General features: G+C 43.8%; 1 protein-coding gene across 1 annotated transcript in view; it reads left to right on the top strand.

Moving 5' to 3' along the window:
- SORT1 (sortilin 1) overlaps positions 1 to 3,792 on the top strand; it is a 76,127-nt gene extending 72,335 nt beyond the window's left edge. The window contains exons 19-20 of the mRNA XM_077295255.1: positions 702 to 822; positions 2,263 to 3,792. Of these exons, the coding sequence (XP_077151370.1) occupies positions 702 to 822; positions 2,263 to 2,277 (136 nt within the window). The 3' untranslated portion in view covers positions 2,278 to 3,792. The remainder of the gene's footprint in view (positions 1 to 701; positions 823 to 2,262) is intronic.
- Positions 3,793 to 21,522: the final 17,730 nt, after the last annotated feature.

Consider the following 21,522-nt stretch of genomic DNA (forward strand, 5'->3'; position numbering starts at 1 on the left):
CACCTAGCAACTTTTAGGATTTTATATTTGATGGGAAAGTATTTGTGTCCAGTGAAGTAGGGATTTTTTTAAACTTTTTGAGCCCATGCCTTGGGTTCATGACTGTGACACAAAATTGGAGGTGGATTTAATTCTATAGATGATCTATTCATGATCCCCTAAATAAGGTATACTGATAGGGCCAATTACACCCACTGGGGAGGGAGATTGTAAAGGAAGCAATTCCTAGTTGTTTGGATCAACATGATGTATACAATTTTATGGAGGTTGTAGCACCAGGTCTATTGTTCAGTGTAGATTCATATCCTAAAAGCTCAGTGATCCAAATCTTTTTTACATAGTCATAGTAATAAATATAATTCACTCCACTTGCTAAAGGGAAATAAGGTAATTGTTTTATTATTGCGTTCAGTGGATGACAAACCAAAATTCATGAATTTTTATGGACTTGATAATATCAAGATAATGGCATAGATCCACCAGAGTCTTCTATCTAGGCTTACACAAGATCCATCTCCCTACAGAATGTTCATCCATGAAGTCGCCATGGCTCGAGATCGAGCTGAAGCCATTAATAAATTATCATTTTAACAAAAGCTTGATGTAGAGGTTATGGAAACATTTCCTCTAGATAAGGTGTTGTCATTTTCTTCCATTAATTAATTAATGAGAATTGTATCATCTGTCCTTTTCTTCCACAGGTTTCTTGTGCACAGATATTCTGTTTTGAGGCAGAACATGGATACCCATGGTGATGAGCACTTGGATACCAACATTGGGGGTCCTTGCCGAAGAAGTGGTTACCATGATGACTCTGATGAGGTAAGAAAAGGCCGTTGTAGACATTACATTGTTTAGAATGAATGCACTGTACTAGTGGAGAGAGAAAACGGCCTCTTTTTTTCTGTAAATCTTTATAAATAATTGCCATTCCTGGTGCACAAGTAACATACTTAAACAGCACTAAAACCCCTGTCTACAGCATGGCTCATTTGGGTGGTCACTCTGTGCTGTCTATATAACTGTGGTCCTCGGCCCTTGCCCTATAATGTTACATTGAATGACTTCCAAGGACCGCAGTAGAAATTATATGGGGTATTACTTTTCAAGAGGTTTATGGCCTGTCAAAAGTGTATGCCATAAATGTTTTAGATGCATTTTCGACTCCCACATATGAGGATGGAGGTCCTCTTCTCCCTCAATCAGTACTCTAGAGAGCAGGTCATCTTGCACCGTAACTTTCCATTTGAGTACTAGGAGTGTTGTAGCAATTGGCTGCATTTTACAATTCTCTCAGGGGAATCTGTCACCAACTGTTTGCTATGTAATCTGAGAGCAGCATGATGTAAGGGCAGAGACCCTGATTCCAGCTATGTCACGTGCAGATCTGCTTGCTGTCATTGTTTTACAGTCCCTGTTTCCTCTGCCACAGCTCTAGCAGTTCTCAGAATGCTGATCCCTTTATAACCCTGCCCACAACACTGATTAGCAGCTTTCTGTTTACATGGTCCATTGACAGAAAGTTGCCAGTTAGTGGGTTATTTAGAGCAGTTGACTAGGAGGCGCTAGATACATAGTCCTATAGTGATAATCTCCTGCTGATAAAACCCTGATTATATTGAAAGCCTAACACACAGCCTAGTAAGTGATACATCCCTGGAATCCGACTCTCAGCCCCTACATCATGCTGCTGTCAGATTCCTTGGCAAAATCCTGCTTGACAAATTCCCATTATGATAGAATAGTAAGAGCTGCACGTATAACTTGCATATGCCTTTGTCGAGTGCTAAAGAGTGGCCAAGGAACTCTAGTCTCTCGATATACGGTTACAAAGTGCTCTATTCATGCCTGCTCATTCCTGCCCCTGAGCAGTGTGCTACTCTTTTTCTCTTTCACATGGAAACTACTGTATACAGAAGGTTATGGGCAGCACAAAACAGTATAGTGGCCGGGGTACATTCAATTGTGCACCCATGTGCTGCAGATTTATATCTGCGAGTCACAAATAAGCAACGTGAGCGTGAGACTTCAGATTCTCATTCACTTTGCTGCCATTAGGAAACTCTGTAGACAAATCTGCGCTGAAAAAAAAACCTGACACGTGCAACGTGTGCACAGGCCCTTATGGTGCATATGAACAGAGGACACACCAACCAGGCTGCATACAAGGAAATGGCTGATGTCCAGCTCTGCTTGGAAACTTTGGTTATATGTTATTGCTCCTGCTGGGAACTTAAGCTGTCACATTTTCTCTTTTTCTAGGATCTTTTGGAGTGAGGTTGCCAGATATCTGAATGATTGATTGTACCATGTACAAGATTTTGCTCCAGTTTTCGCCTATGGATTTACTGTAGAATGACTTTCACAGTACAGATCAAGGATCCTTCCTGGTATAGCCATTGCTGGTTTAAGCAGATGTCTGTGACGTTGCGTGCCGAGAAATAATTACAGTAAAACACTGGAAAATGTAGAACTTGCTTGGGTGCTAATGTTCTGGGAATCACACAACTTTATTATAGCATTTATATTGATCCTTTTTTTTTTTTTCTTTGCAACTTCTGGAACTGAGATTTGGTGGGTCAGACGAAAAAACTGTAGATTGGTGCAATCTGTAGTATCCAGCTGCTTTATTCCAGCGTATTTAATGCACTAATTTCTGGCTCAGGTCTTTTATTTTTTCGGCACATACATAGCTTGTCATGCACGGCAGAGCTTCAACCCATGGTCATCTATGTCTTTATAACTGGTTATTCTTAGTGAATTGATTTTTTTTTTTTTACGCTTTTTTTTTACGCTTTTTTTTTATATGTATTTCTTTTCCCAGTAGCTGGAGAGTGGACTCCATTTTGTTCTGTACAAATAAAGCACTCGCCAAGAAAGCGTGTAAAGACATTTTAATGTCTTCCCATTTGGTTTCAGCATTAACCAGTTATTATAAAGGCAGGAATAATAATAAATAATTTTAAGCTCTACATGGTCTATAAGTATGCCAATTATGGTTTAGATTTTACGTTTTATAAAGATAGAATGTGTCTGACACAATCTTAACCTGGTAAGAATAAATAAGATTTTCACCCTTCTTTACCAGTATTGAAAGGAAAATTGCTGGTTTCTGTACTTGCATTTTTAAATGGTTCACAAAAATTTGGGCTGGCTAAAGTCTGACTTAAGATACGTGTTTGATCATTTATCATTAAAGGGGCTGTCCAGTCCAAATCGATAAGTCGGAAGTCACCACTGCAGACTTATGAATCCCCCCGCGCGCACACTGTGTGCTGCTGGGATTCGCCAGTTTCTGAGTCTGTATCGGAGGGTATGTATGAGTGATACATCCCGGCCAGTGGGCACAGCCTCGCTCCATACACTTGGACACGAGCAAGGCCGCCCCCCGACTATATACAAGTGTGTGGAGCTAGGTCGTGCCCACTATTCAGTCTTTGGCCAGGAATGTGTATAATGTATACATACCCTCCAGTCCCGGCTCAGAAACTGGCGAATTCTCGCAGAGCACAGTGTGTGTGCCGGAGGGATTCAGAAGTCTGCAGTCTTATCAATTTGGACCGGACAACCCCTTTTTAAGTGGGTTTTTTTTTCCTCGCGCACACACAGTGGGGCAGTATGTATAGTTGTTAATATGAAATGAGTTTATCCTGTGTATTTAGAGTCAAAATAAATTGATTTAGTTTTATCTAGATTTAGCTTCAAGTGTGTAAATATCAGAAGTAATGTTCTAACTGAATGTTTAAAGGTAAATTATCATTCATTAAAGAAGTTATACGATTTTCTATTTTATTACAGAGCACCAATACTTTAGTCTGACAACCATTTCATATTCACATGCTATAAAGGTTACAAAGGGGAGTAATGCAAATTTAACTTTAGTCGGTGGTGTGGAGGGAATTAAGGTGATGAGCAACTTATCTGATAAAGAGAGAAACAGAGTATTCGATTTATTACAAGGCTGGACACACACGGGATGATATACTACACTAAATATGCCAGATTTCAAGCTTAGTTTGTTCCAAAAACTGTCTTACATGGTGTGTATCACAGACATAGTGTATATACTCGAGTATGAGCAGAGTTTTTCCACCACATTTTTTGTGCTGAAAAGGCCCCCCTCTGCTTATACTCAAGTGAGGGTCCCAGAAGGGGGAGCGGCAGCGGGTCACCGGAGGCAAGAGGTGGCTGCTGCGGCTAAAGCCTGTGCCCGCCACTTAAGGGAAAGAATATTCACTGCGAGCACAGTGAATATTCATTTCTCTTTAGCAGCCGGCACATGTGATAGTCCTGCCACCGCAGCTGCTGGCATCGGAACAAGAGGGAGCGCAGGGACGGTAAGTAGGATGGTTTATCTTTTTATTGTTTTTCTTATGAGGAGCCATGCATACCAGGATAGGAATGAGGAGCCATGCATACAAGGGTGGGAATGAGGGGGGCATGCATACAAGGGTGGGAATGAGGGGGCCATGCATACAAAGATAGGGATAGGAATGAGGGGGCCATGCATACAAGGATGGGAATGAGGGGGCCATGCATACAAGGGTGGGAATGAGGGGGCCATGCATACAAGGGTGGGAATGAGGGGGCCATGCATACAAGGGTGGGAATGAGGGGGCCATGCATACAACGGTGGGAATGAGGGGGCCATGCATACAAGGGTGGGAATGAGGGGGCCATGCATACAAGGGTGGGAATGAGGGGGGCCATGCATACAAGGATGGGAATGAAGGGACAATTAATACCAGGCTTATATTCGCATCAATAAGTTTTCACAGTTTTTTGTGGTAAAATTAGGTGCCTCGGCTTATACTCGGTCGGCTTATACTTGAGTATATACAGTATATGAAAAGAGGCTCGGTGAAGAAGAGGGAGAGGTTCCCTGGTGGTGTAATGTTAAAGTAACCATCATTTAAATTTTTTTTTTTTTCTTTCATAAGTCGATAGTACACATGAAAATAATCAACTTTGCTGAAAAAGCAAAGCCTGAAAAAGTGCTCCATGAACACTGTGCACAGCTATGTCAAAAAGAGATTGCTGTGCACATGCTTCATCCTATGTCACTTCTTTAACCTCTTCAAAAACTCTAACTTCTTTGAAAATCTGTATTCACTGAAGATTTTTTTTTATTTATTTTTTTAACCAGTGAATTGAGTGTTTTCACAGAGCGCAGGGACGGTAAGTAGGATGGTTTATCTTTTTATTGTTTTTCTAATGAGGAGCCATGCATACCAGGATAGGAATGAGGAGCCATGCATACCAGGATAGGAATGAGGAGCCATGCATACAAGGGTGGGAATGAGGGGGGCATGCATACAAGGGTGGGAATGAGGGGGCCATGCATACAAGAATGGGAATGAGGGGGGCCATGCATACAAGAGTGGGAATGAGGGGGGCATGCATACAAGGATGGGAATGAGGGGGGCCATGCATACAAGAATGGGAATGAGGGGGGCCATGCATACAAGGATGGGAATGAGGAGGGCCATGCATACAAGGATGGGAATGAGGGGGGCCATGCATACAAGAATGGGAATGAGGGGGGCCATGCATACAAGGATGGGAATGAGGAGGGCCATGCATACAAGGATGGGAATGAGGGGGGCCATGCATACAAGAATGGGAATGAGGGGGGCCATGCATACAAGGATGGGAATGAGGAGGGCCATGCATACAAGGATGGGAATGAGGGGGGCCATGCATACAAGGATGGGAATGAGGGGGGCCATGCATACAAGAATGGGAATGAGGGGGGCCATGCATACAAGGATGGGAATGAGGAGGGCCATGCATACAAGGATGGGAATGAGGGGGGCCATGCATACAAGGATGGGAATGAGGGGGGCCATGCATACAAGGATGGGAATGAGGGGGGCCATGCATACAAGGATGGGAATGAGGGGGGCCATTCATACAAGGGTAGGGAATGAGGGGGCCATGCATACAAGGACGAGAATGAGGGGGCCATGCATACAAAGATAGGGTTTGGAATGAGGGGGCCATGCATACAAGGATGGGAATGAGGGGGGCCATGCATACAAGGGTGGGAATGAGAGGGCCATGCATACAAGGGTGGGAATGAGGGGGGCATGCATACAAGGATGGGAATGAGGGGGCCATGCATACAAAGATAGGGATGGGAATGAGGGGGCCATGCATACAAGGATGGGAATGAGGGGGGCCATGCATACAAGGATGGGAATGAGGGGGGCCATGCATACAAGGATGGGAATGAGGGGGGCCATGCATACAAGGATGGGAATGAGGGGGGCCATTCATACAAGGGTAGGGAATGAGGGGGCCATGCATACAAGGACGAGAATGAGGGGGCCATGCATACAAAGATAGGGATTGGAATGAGGGGGCCATGCATACAAGGATGGGAATGAGGGGGGCCATGCATACAAGAGTGGGAATGAGGGGGCCATGCATACAAGGGTGGGAATGAGGGGGCCATGCATACAAGGACGGGAATGAGGGGGCCATGCATACAAAGATAGGGATGGGAATGAGGGGGCCATGCATACAAGGATGGGAATGAGGGGGCCATGCATACAAGGATGGGAATGAGGGGGCCATGCATACAAGGGTGGGAATGAGGGGGCCATGCATACAAGGATGGGAATGAGGGGGGCCATGCATACAAGGGTGGGAATGAGGGGGGCCATGCATGCAAGGATGGGAATGAAGGGACAATTAATACCAGGCTTATATTCGCATCAATAAGTTTTCACAGTTTTTTGTGGTAAAATTAGGTGCCTCGGCTTATATTTGGTCGGCTTATACTTGAGTATATACAGTATATGAAAAGAGGCTCGGTGAAGAAGAGGGAGAGGTTCCCTGGTGGTGTAATGTTAAAGTAACAATCATTTACATTTTTTTTTCTTTTCTTTCATAAGTTGATAGTACACATGAAATTAAGCAACTTTGCTTAAAAAGCAAAGCCTGAAAAAGTGCTCCATGAACACTCTGCACAGTGATGTCAAAAAGAGATTGCTGTGCACATGCTTCATCCTATGTCACTTCTTTAACCTCTTCAGTAAATACAGATTTTCAAAGAAGTTAGAGTTTTTGAAGATTTTTTTTTATTTATTTTTTTAACCAGTGAATTGAGTGTTTTCAGAATTAAAAAAATCCATCTACGAGAGGAAAAAAAAAAAAGCAGACTTCTGTGATGAGATATATTATAAAGTTAGTGCTCATACAAATGACTGTATAAACCGGACAAGTGCGATCTGATAAGAGGGGATTGCACTCGGACCAGTGTTATTCAATGAGGCAGTGCAGATGACGTATTTTTTTTCTCAGACCTATTCGGTGTCAGGAAATAATTATCGGCACACTCGATTTTACTCCGGCATTTGAATGAGACTTACCCAGTTAAGTCTATCGGTATGAGGGAAAAAAAGGATGCCACAGTACAGCATCCGATTTTTACTGATATATTTACTATTCTGTGACATAGGAAACTGTAAATGATTACGGTAATAGCCGCTGCTTGTATATTTTATACTGTCAAATGACTCAAGCTTTACTTATCATGTGCAATATTGATTTATGAAATTAAAATGACGGTTACACTTTTTAAAAATGTACCAGATTTATTAAACAACAACTCACTTTGTCTAGTTTGAGTTCTCTGGTGAATTTTACACAAAGACCATTGTAGTAAATCTTAGTTCATTTTTGCAGTGATTTTGTGGTGAAATATTAAAAACTCTACATACAAAGGGTGGAGTATCTGCCTAGTGAGTTTCCTGGCATCAAAAACATTTCAAATTGTAGTGAAAAGGGGCCATTGTGCAAAAGTTCAGCATTTTTTGTTTTGTAGTACTCCAATTACCCCATCACCTTAGGCCCCATTCACATGTTCAGTATTTGGTCAGTATTTTATATCCGCATTTGTAAGCCAAAATCAGGAGTGGGATAATCTGAGGAAAAGTATAATAGAAACATGTCACCACTTCTGTATTTTTCACCCACTCCTGGTTTTGGCTTACTAATACTGACCAAATACTGAACATGTGAATGTGACCTTATGGTTCTGGACTAAATATCTTTCTCCCCAAAAGCATTTTTTACAAAATACAGCATGCTTGAAGTATAGCATGTTTTTTTTCAATAGGCTTCTTTTATAGAACAGAGACAAATATATGTTCAGGTTATATTCAGGTGGATGCCATTTACCGTATTTTTCGGACTATAAGACGCACCGGACCATAAGGCGCACCCCAAATTTGGGGTGAAAATTGCAGAAAAAAATATTTTTTTATAAGATGGGGGTCCGTCTTATTGTCTGAATTTACAGTATCTTACCTGAGGGCTGGCGGTGGCAGAGCAGGGTCACAGGAGGCATGGTGTCGGCAGAGGTGGGGTGATGCGGTACGGCGTGCACCTGAGCAGGGTCCCTTCCTGCTTAGGTGGGCGACGCCACGGCCTGGTGTCCATGGGAGGGTTGCAGCAGTGGTTACCGGCAGAGGTGCTGGGATGAGGAGGTGCTGGGATGAGGAGGTGCTGGGATGAGGAGGTGCTGGGATGAGGAGGTGCTGGGATGAGGAGGCGCAGTGAGCGGTATTGCGTCAGAGGGGTCCCTTTCCCCGGTGAGGTGATGCAGCAGCCCGGTAAGCAGGAGAGCCGGGTGAGTCCTGTTGTTAGCGGTGGTGGCGGCCATCTTCCCGAGGCCGCGCGTGCGTAGATGAAGCGCTCTGCTTCCCGGGGCTTCAGGAAAATGGCCGCGGGAGGCCGCGTGTGCGCAGATGGAGATCGCGGCGGCCATTTTCCTGAAGCCCCGGGAAGCAGAGCGCTTCATCTGCGCACGCGCGGCCTCGGGAAGATGGCCGCCACCACCGCTAACAACAGGATTCACCCGGCTCTGCTGCTTACCGGGCTGCTGCATCACCTCACCGGGGAAATGGACCGGGCTCACTGCGCCTCCTCATCCCCGCACGTCTGCCGCCACACCTCTGCCGCCACGGTAAGCCTGCATTGCGACTATTAGACGCACCCCCCATTTTCCCCCATTTTTTTTGGGGGGAAAAAGTGCGTCTTGTAGTCCGAAAAATACGGTAAGTCCTTGTACATAATAAACCACACATGAACAGCAAACTCTTTAAATGTAAGTGAAGGGCTAGTTCACATCAGCAAAAAAATAGTTGCATGCACTATTCTTGCTGTTTTTCTGAGTGCGACGGGGCTAGGTTTAACTGCAAACGAGTGCACAAGTTTCCACACAAATACAGTCACATCTGCAAACTTGACTGGCTTGTGAACTAACCACGGTTGTCTGAACACTGCCAGAAGTTTATCCAAAGAGAAAGCGTCAAAACTGCAATTAGGTTTTTTTTTCCGTAGTCTGGACTTCTTAAAAAAAAAAAAAAAAAAATTCCGGATATCGGACTTGGGCTTCCTTCACAGATGTCTGTGAAGCGCAGTCATGTATTCCCAAGAAGTGACATAAAGCGATATGGCCTAAGAAAAAGGCTTTATATTTCCATAGTCCTGTATTAGCAATGGCTAGGGTCACTTCGACATAATGCATAAACACATTTTCCAGTGGTGGGTGCCACAAGAAAAAATGAAGTGAGAGAAGAGCTACTAAAAATCAATAATTTATTCAGAATATTATTCTAAAAATGCATAACACATGATAAAATTAGACAAAAGACTGGGGGGGGGGGGGAAAACGTAACCTCCAAAACCAAGGGAGGCACTCCACAAAATTACACTGCGCACAGAACTAAATATCAGAAGGTAATACCTTTAGGAAGGATGCCCATGACAAGCAATCAGATGTATGCCAGTATATTAGCATAAGGTGCTATAGGAACACTTGGAGAGTGAAAAGGAAGTCACTATGTGCACTGATTAAGCATATCATAAGAGCAGATCTCAATCCTTAAGCAGGATAGATTACCTGTAGTTGTAAGTGTCAAAGGATCTGTGCGCTCCGGTCAGACTGATGTGGAGGCCTCCCGCGCCCAACAAGCGCCGTTTCGCAATTAGCTTCTTCCAAATGGGGCGTGGATCCACGCCCCATCCACGCCCCATTTGGAAGAAGCTAATTGCGAAACGGCGCTTGTTGGGCGCGGGAGGCCTCCACATCACTCTGACCGGAGCGCACAGATCCTTTGACACTTACAACTACAGGTAATCTATCCTGCTTAAGGATTGAGATCTGCTCTTATGATATGCTTAATCAGTGCACATAGTGACTTCCTTTTCACTCTCCAAGTGTTCCTATAGCACCTTATGCTAATATACTGGCATACATCTGATTGCTTGTCATGGGCATCCTTCCTAAAGGTATTACCTTCTGATATTTAGTTCTGTGCGCAGTGTAATTTTGTGGAGTGCCTCCCTTGGTTTTGGAGGTTACGTTTCCCCCCCCCCCCCCAGTCTTTTGTCTAATTTTATCATGTGTTATGCATTTTTAGAATAATATTCTGAATAAATTATTGATTTTTAGTAGCTCTTCTCTCACTTCATTTTTTCTTGTGGCACCCACCACTGGAAAATGTGTTTATGCTAAGAAAAAGGCTATAACGAAGGCCTATGTTCAGTATTTGGTCAGTATTTTACCTCAGTATTTATAAGCCAAAACCAGGAGTGGGTGATAAATACAGAAGTGGTGCATATGTTTCTATTATACTATTCCTCAGACTGTTCCTCTCCTGGTTTTAGCTTACAAATACTGAGGTAAAATACTGAACAAATACTGAATATATGGGCTAAGAAAAAGACTATAACAAAGGCCTATCACTATGTCACTTCTTGGGAATACATGACTGTGCTTCATGGACATCTGGGAAGGAAGCCTAAGCCGGAATTCGGGTATTTATTTATTTTTTTTCTTAGAAGTCAAGACTGCAGAAAAGACTGAAATTCAGTTTTGGCGCTCTCTGTTTAGATACATTTCTGGCAGTGTTCAGACAACAGTGGTTAATTTTTTTTAACTCCGTATTTGTAAGCCAAAACCAGGAGTGGAATAATCAGAGGAAAAGTATAAAAGAAACATGTCACCACTTCTGTATTTATCACCCACTCCAGGATTTGGCTTAAAAATACTGAGGTAAAAAAAGTCGCCAAATACTGAACGCGTGAAAGTGACTTTACCGTAACCCTCTTGCTTTTAAAGTTAATATGGTGGAAGGCCTATACATCGTGTCCTTTTTCCTCATATATTAGCTGTCTTTTTGAAAAATTTGCAGCATAAATTGTGATTGTCTGTGTCTTCCCATTCATAACATCAAGAAATGAAAACCGACCATTAGGCTACGTCCCCATGATCAATATTAGGCAGCGCTTTGGACGCAGCACATGTCCGCTCCGTCCAAAGTGCAGCTGATTCCGCATGTGTTCATTGAACTGTGCGGAATCACCGTGCCCAATACATTGCACTGGTGATATTTATCTTGTGGAGACTGAGCGTCTCCACAAGATACAGGTCCTTCTCAAAAAATTAGCATATAGTGTTAAATTTCATTATTTACCATAATGTAATGATTACAATTAAACTTTCATATATTATAGATTCATTATCCACCAACTGAAATTTGTCAGGTCTTTTCTTGTTTTAATACTGATGATTTTGGCCTACAACTCCTGATAACCCAAAAAACCTGTCTCAATAAATTAGCATATCAAGAAAAGGTTCTCTAAACGACCTATTACCCTAATCTTCTGAATCAACTAATTAACTCTAAACACATGCAAAAGATACCTGAGGCTTTTAAAAACTCCCTGCCTGGTTCATTACTCAAAACCCCCATCATGGGTAAGACTAGCGACCTGACAGATGTCAAGAAGGCCATCATTGACACCCTCAAGCAAGAGGGTAAGACCCAGAAAGAAATTTCTCAACAAATAGGCTGTTCCCAGAGTGCTGTATCAAGGCACCTCAATGGTAAGTCTGTTGGAAGGAAACAATGTGGCAGAAAACGCTGTACAACGAGAAGAGGTGACCGGACCCTGAGGAAGATTGTGGAGAAGGACCGATTCCAGACCTTGGGGAACCTGAGGAAGCAGTGGACTGAGTCCACTGTGTGCAGGAAATGGGCTACAGGTGCCGCATTCCCCAGGTAAAGCCACTTTTGAACCATAAACAGCGGCAGAAGTGCCTGACCTGGGCTACAGAGTAGCAGCACTGGACTGTTGCTAAGTGGTCCCAAGTACTTTTTTCTGATGAAAGCAAATTTTGCATGTCATTCGGAAATCAAGGTGCCAGAGTCTGGAGGAAGACTGGGGAGAAGGAAATGCCAAAATGCCTGAAGTCCAGTGTCAAGTACCCACAGTCAGTGATGGTGTGGGGTGCCATGTCAGCTGCTGGTGTTGGTCCACTGTGTTTCATCAAGGGCAGGGTCAATGCAGCTAGCTATCAGGAGATTTTGGAGCACTTCATGCTTCCATCGGCTGAAATGCTTTATGGAGATGAAGATTTCATTTTTCAGCACGACCTGGCACCTGCTCACAGTGCCAAAACCACTGGTAAATGGTTTACTGACCATGGTATTACTGTGCTCAATTGGCCTGCCAACTCTCCTGACCTGAACCCCATAGAGAATCTGTGGGATATTGTGAAGAGAAAGTTGAGAGACGCAAGACCCAACACTCTGGATGAGCTTAAGGCCGCTATTGAAGCATCCTGGGCCTCCATAACATCTCAGCAGTGTCACAGGCTGATTGCCTCCATGCCACGCCGCATTGAAGCAGTCATTTCTGCCAAAGGATTCCCGACCAAGTATTGAGTGCATAACTGAACATTATTATTTGATGGCTTTTTTGTTTGTTATTAAAAAACACTTTTATTTGATTGGACGGGTGAAATATGCTAATTTATTGAGACAGGTTTTTTGGGTTATGAGGAGTTGTAGGCCAAAATCATCAGTATTAAAACAATAAAAGACCTGACAAATTTCAGTTAGTGGATAATGAATCTATAATATATGAAAGTTTAATTGTAATCATTACATTATGGTAAATAATGAAATTTAACACTATATGCTAATTTTTTGAGAAGGACCTGTATATAGACATGCTGCGATCTGGAATGACGCGCCACATGTCCTTCTCAACAGGGAGGCCGCAGGCGTCCATGCACGCATAGTGGAGATGGGATTTCTTGAAATCCCATCCACTGTACTGTAACATCTGGCCTCTGCAGGTTGGATGCTGCGGTTGTATGTAGCATCCAACCCACAGCGTTTACGGACCGTGGGAACATACCCTTACACACTGTTTTCCTATATGATCTATGAAGTCTCTAACAAAAAAAAAAGCTTTTATGTTACCATGCACCGAGCTACCTCATGTTCCTTTTTTTTTTTTCTTTTTTTTTTTTATCAGATAAATTTTTTATTATACATATAGACAGTAAGAACAGATATTAAGTGTCCTATATCCATACTCATTTTGCCTTTGTTTTTGTTTTTTTTCAAAGAACAACCCCCCCCACACTCATGGAGACCATACCAAGATTAAACATTAATTCGTCCATGGCCATCAATGGCCAATATTAGTACAGTTTACTGTAATTTACTCTCAACATTCCAAAACACTGGAGCAACAATTAGTGAGTTCTGTCTAGCCACGGCTGCCATAGTTTATGGAATATTTCCAGCTTATTTCTCTTGGTATAAATGCTTTTTTCCAGTTTAATTATATGTTCCAATTGCCAATAAATTCATGTCTGGACGGAGGCTCCACTCTAATCCAATATTTAGCAATCAATTTCCTTGCAATAAATAAGTCTTGCAATTGTGATTTTGGTCGTACTGTCAGTTAGTTATTTCCTCCACGTATCCCAACACACATACTAATGGGTCCCTAGGGATCACACACCCATACACCATTCCAATACGGTTCAGCACGACAACTCATAAAGTCCCATGGCTTCCAGTACCACCTATATGCGGACGACACTCAGATCTACCTCTCTGGCTCAGATGTCGCCTCTCTTCTGTCCAGAATCCCGGAGTGTCTTTCAGACATATTCTCCTTCAACTCTCGCTTCCTAAAACTCAATGTAGACAAAACCGAACTCATCATCTTTCCCCCATCTTGCGTATCCCGCCTACCTGATCTATCTATTATAGTAAACCGCATCACGCTCTCTCCCGCACCTGAAATCCGCTGCCTCGGGGTAACTCGATTCTGCCCTGTCCTTCAAACCGCACGTCCAAACTCTTGCCACCTCCTGTCGCCTCCAATTCAAAAATATTGCCAGAATCCATCCCTTCCTCAGCCCACAATCTACTAAAACTCTTGTGCACGCCCTCATCATCTCCCGCCTCGATTACTGCAACACCCTCCTCTGTGGCCTCCCCGCTAACTCCCTTGCACCACTCCAGTCTGTCCTCAACTCTTCTGCTCCGCTAATCCACCTCTCTCCTCGCCGCTCCCCTGCTTCACCCCTCTGCCAATCCCTCCACTGGCTCCCAATTCCCTAACGAATCCAGTTCAAATTACTAACACTGATCTACAAAGCCATCCACAACCTGTCCCCTCCCTATGTCTGAACTAATCTCCCACTATCTTCCCTCACGTAATCTTGGATCTTCCCAAGACCGCCTACTCTCCTCCACACTTATTCGTTCCTCACACAACCGCCTCCAAGTTTTCTCCCGAATATCCCCCATCCTCTGGAATTCCACGCCTCAACACGTCCGATTATCCACCATCCTCGGATCCTTCAGACGGAACCTGAAAACCCATCTCTTCAGGAAAACCTACATCCTGCAATAACCATTCTGCCGCCTCATCACCGACCGCCCGAGCTGCCGCCCCGTCACCGACCGCCCGAGCTGCCGCCTCGTCACCGACCATCCGAGCTGCCGCCTCGTCACCGACCATCCGAGCTGCCGCCACGTCACCGACCACCCGAGCTGCCGCCACGACCACCCGAGCAGCCGCCTCACCACCACCAGTGCTGCAGCACACTGACCTGTCTCTTCCCCATTATCCTGAAGAATGTAAGTCTGCAAGGACAGGGTCCTCTCCCCTCTGTACCAGTCTGTCACTGTAAATTTGTTTACTGTTAACGATATCTATAACCCTGTATGTAACCCCTTTTCACATGTACAGCACCATGGAATTAATGGTGCTATATAAATAAATAATAATAATCCAAAAGGCTGACCGTCTGGGACAACTCCATAGCATATGTACTATACCTGCCTGAGATTGAGAACACCTAGGGCAGTCGGAGGTCGACCTCAGCCCAGCCTTAAATAGCATGTTGGTGGTTCTATACACCCTATGGATCACATATAGCTGAGACAGTCTCCGAGGCTCACTCATAGATATCTTAGGTACATATTGCAGAATAAATTCCCAACGATCATTGTTTATATCTCCCAAATCCAACTCCCACTTTCTTTTAGCTTTGATAGGGTGATCACCCAAGAATGCATGTAACATCACTATATACTTCCGATATTGCCCCCCTCGTCCCACTACCTTTAAGTATAAAGTCTAGCGTGAGATCCTTTTGAACCACTATGGGCCCTCTTCTACTTTGAGACTGAAACACGTGTTGAATCCATCTATACTGATAAAGATCCAACCCTGGGAACTGAAATTCCTCCTGTGACATTTCAAATGATTTAAGCTTCCCCTGGTAAATTAATTGGCCTATCAGATTAATGCCCCCTCTTTCCACGCCTCAAAACCCTCCATGAGACTAAACTCCTGGAAATAGCTATTATCCCTGATAGGTGAAAATCTAGTAAAACCCATTACCCCCTAATCTTAGTTTTCTGCCATACTTTATGAATAAGATCAATAGTGTAATACTGAGATCCCAATTTTTTTAATAATCCCGCCTCTAGACCCATACTCAGCAGAGATGCCTCAAACTACTAGTTATCTATCCCTTCCCGAATACCTCCCCCCATCCTTTGAGGTGCTGACATTGTGCAGATAGAAAATATATCCAGGGATTAGGGAGCACCAACCCCCCCCCCCCTCTTCCTTCGGCCTCTGCAGTATTTCCTGTTTGAGCCTTGAACTCTTTCCACACCATATTAGATCCCCAAATAATGATTTTATCCTACACAAAGGAAGCCAAACAGGGAATTATGTAGCACATACAATAGCTGTGGTATCCCGATCATCTCAAGGAGGTTCACCCTACCCACCACCGAAAGACCGTAACTTATTCCATACTGAAATCTTTGTACGGATTTTCTGCAGTAAAGGGTTTAAATTAAGTTCCTCAAACCTTGTCAGTGGGAGGGCTATATGAATCCCCAAGTAATTGAACCTTTGAACCACCTTCAATTTAGTACATGCTGCCACCTCCCCACTAGAATCATTATCTCCATCAGTCGGCAAAACGCATGACTTGTCCCAATTAATCTTCAGTCCCAAAATCTGTTCAAAACCCTCAATTAGTGTCACTACATTTCTCAAAGACTCTCCAGCATCTTCCAAGAAAAGCAGGATATCTTTGGCATATAGAGCCACCTTTTCCATTGTTCCATATATAAACCCCTTTACCGCTTGAGTTCTTCTAATTTTAGCCACCAGTGGCTCCACAGCTAGGGCAAAGGGCAACAGGGACCGCGGACACCCCTGTCTTGTACCCCTAACAGCGGAAAACTATCCGACAGTTTATTATTTACTCTGATTTTAGCCATTTGAGAGGAGTATAGCAACTTCACCCACAAGCAGAACACTGGCCCAAAGCGTACCAGCACCGACCACAGGTAGTTCCATTCCACACTATCAAAAGCTTTGTGTGCATCTAAAGATTTGCATATTCAAATACAGCCTTCTTAGATTAACAGCAGTGGATTTATTAGGCATAAAGCCTGATTGGTCCACATGAACCACCTTATCTATTACCTGGGTCAATCTGTTCGCCAGGGCCTTTGCCAGAACTTTAATATCCACCGTTAGGAGTGAAATTGGCCTATATGATTCCGGCAGCTGTGGGTCTTTATCAGTTTTGGGGATAACCACAATAATGGCCTCCTCATAGAAACGGGAAGTATTCCCCTCTCCAAGGACTCATTAAATACCCCTAGCAATTTAGTTATTCTTCATTAAGAACGTTATACAACTCCACTAGGATGCCGTCTGCCCCCGGAGCCCTGCCCCCCACCATGGACACCAGAGCCTCCCTTTGCTCCTCTTCTGAAAATGGTTTATCCAACCAATCTCTATCCTTGCCACTTAATTTGGGCAACTCAACCTCCCCCAAAAACCTGTTCATCTCCCCTTCCATCTGCTGCACCTGCGAAGAGTATAACCTACTATAAAAACCCTGAAAAACTTCTAAAATGTGTTCCCGCTGTGTAACCACCCCACCATTATCCAATTCTAATGCATATACGTGAGCAGAGTCTTGTGCAGAAGCGACCACTGAAAGCAAATGATCCACTTTTTTCCCTTCCGCATAAAAATCTTCTTGGAATGCCCTCAACCTCTCCATCTTAAGCATGTTCAATTTATTTACCTTTTCTTGAGCGACCTTCATGTGATTTTGTGTTTCTCTTGTACATCTGTTCAGCGCTGCCTCTGCTGCCCTCCATTCCTCCATTACCGCTTTATCAGAGTGTCTAGATTTAGTTTTATGCCTTGATACGTCCCTGAACAAAATCCCCCTTAGGTATGCCTTCATAGTGTCCCACACAACATGCTGCTCTGCACTACGCTTATTGAGCCTGAAAAATTCCACTAACTCCTCCCCAATCTTTCCCATATCCAGGAGTTGTAACCACAAGGGGTGAATTTTCCATCCCAGTCCCACCGTGTTTCTTTGATCCTCAATCTGTAGCGACACCACTAATGGACTGTGATCCAACAACACTCTTAGCAGATACGCCACCTCCTTTACTAGATTATCCATCAAATCGTTTCTCAAAGCTACATCTGCACGAGATAAAGAGCCATATGTTGCCGAGTAACAGTACTTATCCAGATTTCTTACCCTCCATAAATCACAGTGGCTCAGTGGTTAGCACTGCAGTCTTGCAGCGCTGGAGTCCTGGGTTCTAATCCCACCTTGGACAATATCTGCAAGGAGTTTGTATGTTCTCCCCGTGTTTGCATGGGTTTCCTCCGGGTACTCCGGTTTCCTCCCACATTTCAAAGACCTACTGATAGGGAATTTAGATTGTGAGCCCCATCGGGGACAGTGACGATAATGTGTGCAAAACTGTAAAGCGCTGCAGAATATGTTAGCGCTATATAAAAATAAAGATTATTATTAAATCCGTCCAAGCTAGTTCTTGCAAATAGTTGCCAAACGCTGTTTTATTCCCCCCACTTCTCAATAAAGCACGTCTTTCCTTATCCCAATGATCATCAATATTATTCACATCCCCCACTATAAGTAAAGGGACACCTACCCGAAATTTCTAAGATTTCCTATAGCTTTTTCCTAGAATATGGAATAATGGAATATAGACCGAAACAATGCATATTAATCTATTAAAGATCTTGCATACTACGAACACATATTGGCTTGTCCATGTCAGTTAACACCTACCTCAAACGGGATGCTAGTGTGAACCAGTACTGACACCCCTGTAGCATAGGCTGAGAACGTTGAGTGATACACCTTCCTCCCCATCTCCTTTGTAGCACAGCTATTTTTTTCATTAACTAGGTGCGTTTCCTGAAGGCATATCACAGAGGGCCTCTGTTTCAAAATATACTGCAATATTGCTGTACGCCTCTTGTTGTTAGATAAACACAACCCCCCCCCCCCCCCTGACATTCCAGCTCAAAATTTTGATCCTAGTTGTCATACTCTGAGTTTTTTAGATTTGTTTTCGCTCCCCCTACGGCCTCCACCCACCTTTCCCCATAATGAAATCACAACTAGAGCCCTCCCCTCTGACTACCCCCACCCACTCCCACAAAACTGTTATCAACACTTTGTATAAGTACCTAATGTGAGAAAGGGGAACGCTGTACCACACTCCCAGCAGTAGCGCAAGTCTGAGATTACAGACAATTAACACTAACTCGCGTAACTCCACCACTCTATCTCCCCCGCCCACCCTTAACACCCTTGACAGTTATGCCGCCGAACACAACCTCTTAAAGCAACAGCTTCTCTTGTATCACAACACAGTTATCACCTTATTAAAATCAAACAATCTCTATAACCTCTAACAATTGACACACACAGAGCCCTCTTCAGCGAGCCATCTTTGCTCCTATGTGTTTCGCATTTTGGTCCAGCCAATTTGTCGCCTCCTCAGGATTCTGAAAAAAGTGAACCCTCTCCATAGCCACTACCCTCAGCGTAGCTGGGGTAGAGCATAGAATAGGCCAGTCCTCATAATGGTCTCTTGACCGCTCCAAACTTCATCCTGAGCTTTTGCACTGCCGCAGACTAATCAGGGTAAATCCAGTTACCATCGATGGTTAAATCCTCTATATTCCTGGCTTTCCTCAATAAAATGTCCCTGTAATTCAGAATTTTGGCCAAAAAGGCTCTCGGAGCAGACCCAGGGGGCAGAGATCTGGACGGCACCCGATTGGCTCTTTCAACTGCAAATAATTTAGTGAGACTGTCTCCCGCAACCTTAGTTTTCAGCCATGACTCTGTATAATCTGTAGGGTTGCTCCCCTCCACTTTTTCGGGCACACCAATAATTCTCAAATTGTTCACACGGGAACGGTTTTCAAGGTCATCTGTTTTAAATTCCAGCTCCGAGATATGCTGGACATATTTTTTTTTCTCCCTTTTTAATAGTTCAGCAATCTGATCTTAAGCACCCCCATGTTTCTACACTCTCCTCCACTTTTTGCACTGCAGAACGGAAGGTAGCAACCTCTCCTTTTAAATCATCTACTTGGAGGGTCAGGGTCGTAATTGCAGACTTGCAGAATATCACTGCAGAAAATGTCCCTCAATGTTGGTTCCGCTGCATCAGCCGCATATACAGACTCTGACTGGGCAGTATTAACCGGGGGGACTTGTATTACCACTGTAGAAGGAGATGTCTTTTGTATTAGGTTTTGCCTCAGATCTTATAGGGGATTGGTGAGCCTCCACACGCCCTATGCCCAGGACTGCTCTCCCAACTGCTCCCCAGAATTCTCCATTTCATCAGTGCCCTCACCTCCAGCTCCCCACAGCAGCCACCCAGCCTCCTCCGTCCTTGCAAACTTCTCCAAATTGGAGATGACCTCCAACTTCCTCTTATAAGCAGTGCTTGCCTTTGCTGCTTCTTCCTCAGCAGATTCGGCGCCATCTTGGGGGCTACGTGCTTCCTGCAGTCCCCGGCTCCCTCTGCCTCCTGTGCATCATCTTTGGGCCCGATGAGTTCAGCGATAGCCTCTCCCTGCTCACTGGCTCCACGAGCTCTCCCACAACTGCAACAGGCGTTTGGCGGCGCCCCCGTTAGGTCTTTAAGCAGTGAGTACAGTGGGAGAGATCCAGCCAGCATCCGTTCACATCTCCTGCTAAGCCACGCCCGAGCTACCTCATGTTCAATAAACATGGACTCCACATTAGGCTTTGTTTGCCCAGAGTTGCAGCGCTTTACTTCTATCCCACCCAATTTCTAAAGTTAGCTGTCAGAGAAAAAAACAAATAGAAAAAGATTATCCAAAGGATCTATCAGGGCTTAAAAGGACGTCCACTGTATTTTATTTCATCTCTTACTGACATCGCCGTTTATATATGGCACAAGTCGGGAGCAGGTATATGGAGCGGGCTCAGCAAGTGAGCTGGCCCAAACCCAGCAGAAAATGGCTGTGACACACAGCCAGGACCTGCCTCTAACAGCAGCTGGTGGAGCAGAGCTCTGCCTGTGACTGTTAGCCTGTTAAATAGTGTGGTCAATCAGTGTCTGTTCAAGACCTCCGTGGCTGTCATCACGGAGCTCCATTGAGACACTGTGGCTGAGACTCCAAAGAGACTGATTTTTGCTATATACTATTTTTTATTTTTTTAGATTTTTTTACATAAGCTTCAATCAAATGAAATGCATTTTATTTTTTCCCATTAAAAATAGATATTAAAAAAAAATAAAATTCACATGGGGTATCACTGCGACCACAAAAATCTTATCTATGAAAATATCAAATGAAAACCTGATTAGTAAACACTATAAATAGAAAAATGCCAAAACTGCAAAAAACATAAAGCCCCTTCACAGCTCCATTGACCCAAAAATGAAAAAGTTATGGGTCCAGGAAAATGAAGACACAAAAAAACATTTTTCAACAATTTTTTTTCACCACTAAAATAATAATAATTAAAAAAAAGTATCTTTGTAATCGTACGGAGGAGACTCATATTTCTAGTTAATTCTTAGCACACATATACCGTAAAAAAAATTGCCATTTTACAGTACATAGTGCCAAAATGAATGGTTCCATTCAAAAGGAAAATTCATCCCGCAAAAAACAAACAAATAAGCTCTCGTGCATATATGTAGACAAATGCATAAAGAATCCCTCAAATAAAGGTCCGTTTCTCACGGATGGCTTTCTCTGGGAGTCAGGAGTGCTCCTAGTTGCAACTGTTTTATTTTTTCTCCTCAGTGAAGCAGGGAGTCT

The sequence above is a fragment of the Ranitomeya variabilis genome, chromosome 3, assembly GCF_051348905.1.
Source record: "Ranitomeya variabilis isolate aRanVar5 chromosome 3, aRanVar5.hap1, whole genome shotgun sequence".
NCBI lineage: Eukaryota > Metazoa > Chordata > Amphibia > Anura > Dendrobatidae > Ranitomeya > Ranitomeya variabilis.